Source organism: Lagopus muta, chromosome 2, assembly GCF_023343835.1.
Source record: "Lagopus muta isolate bLagMut1 chromosome 2, bLagMut1 primary, whole genome shotgun sequence".
NCBI classification, from domain to species: Eukaryota; Metazoa; Chordata; class Aves; order Galliformes; family Phasianidae; genus Lagopus; species Lagopus muta.
Genome location: NC_064434.1, coordinates 6,139,406 through 6,145,405, shown reverse-complemented (window position 1 = coordinate 6,145,405; position 6,000 = coordinate 6,139,406). Strand labels below are relative to the sequence as shown.

Genomic DNA, 6,000 nt, shown 5'->3' with positions numbered 1-6,000 from the left:
GGATGGGGCATCCACAGCCTCCTTGGGCAACCTGTTCCAGTGCCTCACCACCCTCTGGGGGAAAAACTTCCTCCTAATTTCCAACCTAACCCTCCCCTGTCTCAGTTTAAAACCATTCCCCCTTGTCCTGTCATTATCCACCTTCACAAACAGCCGTTCCCCCTCCTGTTTGTACGCTCCCTTCAAGTACAGGAAGGCCTCAGTGAGGTCTCCCTGGATCCTTCTCTTCTCCAAGCTAAACAAGCCCAGTTCCCTCAATCTTTCTTCATAGGAGAGGTGCTCCAGCCCTCTGATCATCTTAGTGCCCTCCTCTGGACCCGCTCTAAGAGCTTCAAATGTCAAGTTACTTAATCTCTAGGAGCCTAAAAGACAAAATTTCTTGGATCTTCACTGTAAATGAAACCCTCTGGTAAAAGAGGTTATTATACAAATTGGTGCAAACCTCCAGTGATCTGCTTGTCCTAGCAATTCTTTGGGGGCCAGCTGCAAGCTGGATCCTGTTTTCACCTTCACAGTCACTTTCTCTGGAGATATTCGAGAGCCATCTGGACAATTTCCTGTGTGCAACCTACAGTAGGGAACCTGCTTTAGCAGGGAAGTGGACTTGATGATTCCTAGAGGTGCCTTCCAACCCCTGTGACTCTATGATAAAAATCATAGAATCGTTCGGGTTGGAAAAGACCTCTAAGATCCTCAAGTCCGACCCCAGCCCATCCCACCATGCCCACATCCTTCAGAGCCACATCGCCACAGTTTTGGAACGCCTTACAGGGACAGTGTCCCCACCACCTCCCTGGGCAGCTGCGCCACTGCATCACTGCTCTATCAGAGGAGAAATATTTCCTGATAACCAGTCTGAGATCAGCGTGCATCCATCACTGAGCAGAGGTTCCTTCTGAGGCACAGCGTGAGTTGCTTTTCTAACAAATCTTTGGGATTTTTGGACGGTGTGGGGATATGTCCCAAAGGAATGGCTTAAAGCTGAGTCAAGGGAAGCTCAGGTGGGATGTCAGAAGGTCTTCCCTCAGGGAAGGAAAACCTGCTTAAAACCTGGTGGTGCTGAGGACACAACTGCACACTGCTCCTGACCAGACAAAGGGTTTGGATACAGGTGTCCCTGTGTGCAGGAGTTGGATCCATGATCCTCACAGGTCCCTTCCAACTGGGGATATTCTATGACTTTATAACTTCTTTACTGTGACTGGTGAGGTGCTGGAACAGCTGCCCACAGAGGCTGTGGATGCCCCGTCCATCCCTGGAGGTGTTCAAGGCCAGGTTGGATGGGGCCCTGGGCAGCCTGGGCTGCTATGAAATGTGGAGGTTGGTGGCCCTTGCCTGTGGTGGGGGATTTGGAGCTTCATGATCCTTGATGTCCCTTCCAGCCCTGGCCATTTTGTGATCTGTGATTCTCCATACAGCAAAGAGCTCTGTAATGGCCGAGGAGCCACGGCCTGCGCCGCAGCACCGGGTGGGGCACCGAGGAGACCCAGGGGGAAAACCCAGGCAGCGCCGAGTCCGCCCCGCCTCGCCCCGCCAGCAGGGGGAGCACTCCGCCCCGCCCACTCCCCTGTCTGGAGAAAAGAGATACAGGACCTCCAACCAATCGCATGAACGGGGAGGTGGGACTTCCGCCTCGAGCGAGAGACTTCGCCCTTCCTCCGTGACGTCATCGGCTCGCAGTCCATGGCCTGACACGGGGGGGTGGGGCTCGCGTGCGTCCGTTCGTCCGTGCGTGTGTGCGTGCATGCTGACGTCACGGCCTCGCCTGGCGGCCTGCGCGCTTACCGGGCGCCGCTGAGGAGCCGCCGCCGTGCGAGGGCCGGGCCGCAGCGAGCAGAGCCGACCCGCGGGGTTATGAGGCCGAGCGCCGCCGCCTCCCCGTGAGGAGAAGCAGCAGCGGGCGCGAGGAGCGCGGCGGGAAGCCATTTTGTGGGCCTCCTTCCTCCTCCTCCTCCCTCCCTCCTCCTCCTCCTCCTCCTCCTCCTCTTCGTCGTCGTCGTCGTCGTTCTCCGCCGCCGCCCTCAGCGAGCGGCGCGGGCCGGGCTGCTGCCGGCAGGGGGGGAGCCGGGGCGGCCGCTGGGTGCGGGGGGGGGGCGAGCGGGAGGAGGCCGCAGCCGCTCCCCATGGCGAAGAAAACCTACGACCTGCTCTTCAAACTGCTGCTGATCGGGGACTCGGGGGTCGGCAAGACCTGCGTGCTCTTCCGCTTCTCCGACGATGCCTTCAACACCACCTTCATTTCCACCATCGGTCAGTGCCGTCCCTCCGCGGTCCCCTGTGGGTGTGCGGAGATTTCCCTTTGGAAATAACGCCGTTCGGGAGGCCTTGTGCCTAAAGGGCCTTTCTGCTTGTTGGTTTTTTTTTTGTTTATTTGTTTGGTTGTTTTTTTTTTTTGCACGATATTTTGTTGTTTTTCATCTGGATTCTTGAAGGGAAGGGGTTTTTTCGTGGCTTCGTGGCGATAGGGTAAAGGGTCGATGGGTTTAGATTGAAAGAGGGGATGTTCAGGTTGAACGTTAGCTGGCTAACATTCTTTATTCATAGGGCAGTGAGGCGCTGTCATGGGGCACCCACAGCTCTGGGCAGCCTATCCCTGGCAGCGCCCAGGCAGAGCCATGGATGGGGCTTTGGGCAGCCCCAGAAGGAGGTGTCTCTATGACAGGGGTTGAGGCTAAGTGAGCTTTTAAAGCCTTTTGTTACTAAAACCGCTCGGGGATCCCCTGACACCATCTTGTTTTGCAAATCAGATGAGATGAGCGGTTCTTAGCAAATGCTTTTTGGGGGCAGTCAAAGAGAATCACAGGCCCCGTGGTATCTTGTGGTGGTGTGATGGGTGTAAGCACCAACCACGTGTCGGAAGCAAAGGGAATGTTTCTGTTGGTTTGAATTGGATCTGGCTTTGTGTGGTTGGTACAAATCCAATCACAGAATGGTCTGGGTTGGAAGGGGCCTCAAGGATCATGAATCTCCAGCCTCCCTGCCACAGGCAGGGCCACCAACCTCCACATTTAATACTGTAAGTATACTATCAGGCAATGCAGCTGTTGTCCAAGGGTAGTAGAACACACATGCCAGTTCTTCCCTGTTGGTGCCCAAATGTCACCATGAGAACTATAGCCAGGATTATAGAATGTAAAAAGGCATTCATAGACAAAACTTGAATAATTTGAAGTTAAATAAGGCATGTTTGGGTTTGAAGGGCAGCAATGTGCCAAGAGACAGTTGTCTGAAGACTCTTCAGGCTGCAATCTGCAGTTTTGCTGAGGGGTTGTTTTGGTAGGGTCACGATGGTGGCTTCATCTTGTCTCTTGACATCTCATACTTTGGCTGTTGAAGGCTGTATTTCTTTTGCTGCCAGGGCCATAGTGTAATTCTGTGTTGCTTGTCAAGTTGTGGCCCAGATCACGTGGCATGGTATTTGGAGTTGTCTGAGAAGGTTCGTTTCCATTCTCAGTTAAAAATAGGTGGTGTCTTGGGTTGTGAAGTCAGCAGTGGCTGTTGCTCCAGAGATCTTCTGTTCTAATGGCCAGTGACTTTAATAATTAGTCCTTGGGCTTAACCACTGCAAATTCTAAGCTTTCAGGCAGAATATTACTAGGCTCATAGATGAATGTGCAGCAGCAGGCTTTGGAAGCAGTTATCAGCAGATTGATCCCCATTCGTATTTCTGGAGTAGGTAACTGTTCGTAGAACATGTATGCTAAAAATGAGTTCTATTTCCTAAACTTCCAAGTAGAAGTCTAGCTATGGTGACTGTGGACATGAGTTGGGTCGTTCTTCCATCTTCACGATGGAATTGAGCAGATTTTGGGGGGCAAATAGGTTTTCCATGTGGTATTAGCTGTATGAAGATACATTAAATGGTTTGTTTCCTGAGTTCTTCTGTACGTGGTTGTTTGATGAGGAAACCTGATGGGAAGGTGTGCGTGCAGGCGATGCCAGTTGAAATGGAGACTGTAGATGAACACCTTTAAAAGGCAGCCCACTCGTGAAGGGAAGCTGGTGAACTCTTACAGTGGGTTCAGTCACCTCCCCGGGTAGCTGCTCTCTGCGTTGTTACAGCCCAGTGATTGAGCAATCTGTCTGAAAACGGGTTCTCTCACACTGCTGCTGGTAGCTCTGGTTTTCAGACTTTCTCAGGGTTTCCTCTGTTGCAGTGGTAATGTTGGTGGTGCAGGAATGCAAAGGTGACTGCTGTGGCAGCTCCTGGTGCAGTCGGTGCACAGGGCTGGTTTTGCAGGAGTCTTTGACCTGTAGCAACAAGGAAGTGCCATTCCTGTATCGCTTCTGCACGCAGTAGATGACATTGAAGGTGAATGGCTTATTGGTGAATCTCTCTTTGTGTTTAAAAATAAATTGGTAGCTTGTTAGCTCTGATTCATGCTTTGGTGTTTTCAGAGAGCTCCATCAAGAACCTGAGATTGGGAGGTGTGTAAAATGCATGCAGTACCAATGGCTGTGAGCAGGGGCTGGTTCAGCCTTTGCAGAGAAAGGCAGATGTCAAAGAAACCTGCTTGTGTATAGAAAGACTGTTGCCTTTGTGCAGGGAGGGAATGTTTAATTCTATAGTAGACTTGTCTATGCTTATAAATAAAGGCACAATAATATGCATTTCCACTTCACCTTGGCAACTTCCATATGCTTTCTTTCATCTGAGCACATCTTTAGAACTGTTTGGGCATGATGCTGGCTGGCAGTTTGGGTATAATTTGCTAGAGCTGTGATTTGGTACGTTGTAATGTTTGACTTTGAATCACTTCAGCCTGATATTTCCTGCAAAAACAGCAGTTGAGCTTCTGGGTGCCATGAGGTCCGTGTGTGAATGATTGCACTGCCCTGCCTAGTGGCACTATAAATAATCCAGATGGCTCTTCTGCAAGAATCCCTAAGTCATCGTAACCTCCCTGACGAGAGCAGGGCCCTTGTCTCCAGTGCTGCCTTGCTGTTTGCAGGTAGAAAGTGAGTACATTAGAGTAGCCTTCGCCTATCACACGCTGTGTTTGTTTTGAATGGCTCTTCAGTAATTCTGTGGTGCAAGAATCCTTGCCAGTGTTTATTTGTGAGAAAGTGACTGTCGGGTTCTGTGTTTGGGTGCTCTGCAGCTGGGCTGCATCAGTGAGAGCTGCTTCCACGGCTGTGCCATTGCTCCCACCTATCCCCAAACACCACTTAACTCAGTGCTTGCACTCCTGCCTCTTTGCTTTCAATTCAAAAAAGGTCAGTGTGAGTACTTTCCAATCGATACATGCTTGAGATCTTATATTTCTTTTGTCTGTTTGATAGGATGAGAGGCGATGGCCTCGTGTTGTGCCAGAGGAAGTTCAGGTTGGCTATTAGGAAACATTTCTTCTCATAAAGAGCAGTGCTGCAGTGGCACAGCTGCCCAGGAGGTGGTGGGGTCACCAAACCTGGAGGTGTTTAAGGAGCGTGGGGATGTGGCACTGAGGGATGTAGGCATGGTGGGGTGGGCTGGGGTTGGACTTGAGGATCTGAGAGGTCTTCTCCAACCTGAGTGACTCTGATTTTCATCAGCCTTCAACGCGTCAGGTTGATGACAGCTGGAAGTGAGCCATTGCCAAGTGACCTGTCAGCTCTGCAGGAACACACTGGGAAGTGCTTCAGGGGCAGCAGGTGAAACATTGCCCTTCAGTTCTGTGATGTAAGCAGGTGGAAAGGGCTCCCCTTTCAGGGATGTCAGTCTGAAGGCATGAATGTCAAAATCAAACTTGGTCGCCTAATTGCAATTGTTTGATGAAGTAAAATGCAAATTGAGGTGAGTCACAAGCTGTGTTTTCCCCTGAAGCCTGACTACTTCTAGTAAGGTACTAAGAGAACAAAGAATATGTAGTCATTTTGAGTTCCCCCCCTCAAATACTATCGATTTAAGTAATGCTTTCCTGGGTCATAACCCACACTGAATGTATAGTAGGTGAAGAACAGAAACAGAGAGCAACTGCAGCTTGTGGGGTGTAAATGATCCTGCAAATCCAAAGAGATTGA

The 6,000-nt window shown here is 50.9% G+C and overlaps 1 protein-coding gene across 1 annotated transcript in view; it reads left to right on the top strand.

Annotated features, from left to right (window-relative positions):
* Positions 1 to 1,708: 1,708 nt before the first annotated feature.
* RAB10 (RAB10, member RAS oncogene family) overlaps positions 1,709 to 6,000 on the top strand; it is a 37,891-nt gene continuing 33,599 nt past the window's right edge. The window contains exon 1 of the mRNA XM_048937499.1: positions 1,709 to 2,250. Coding sequence (XP_048793456.1) covers positions 2,124 to 2,250 — 127 coding nt within the window. The 5' untranslated portion in view covers positions 1,709 to 2,123. The remainder of the gene's footprint in view (positions 2,251 to 6,000) is intronic.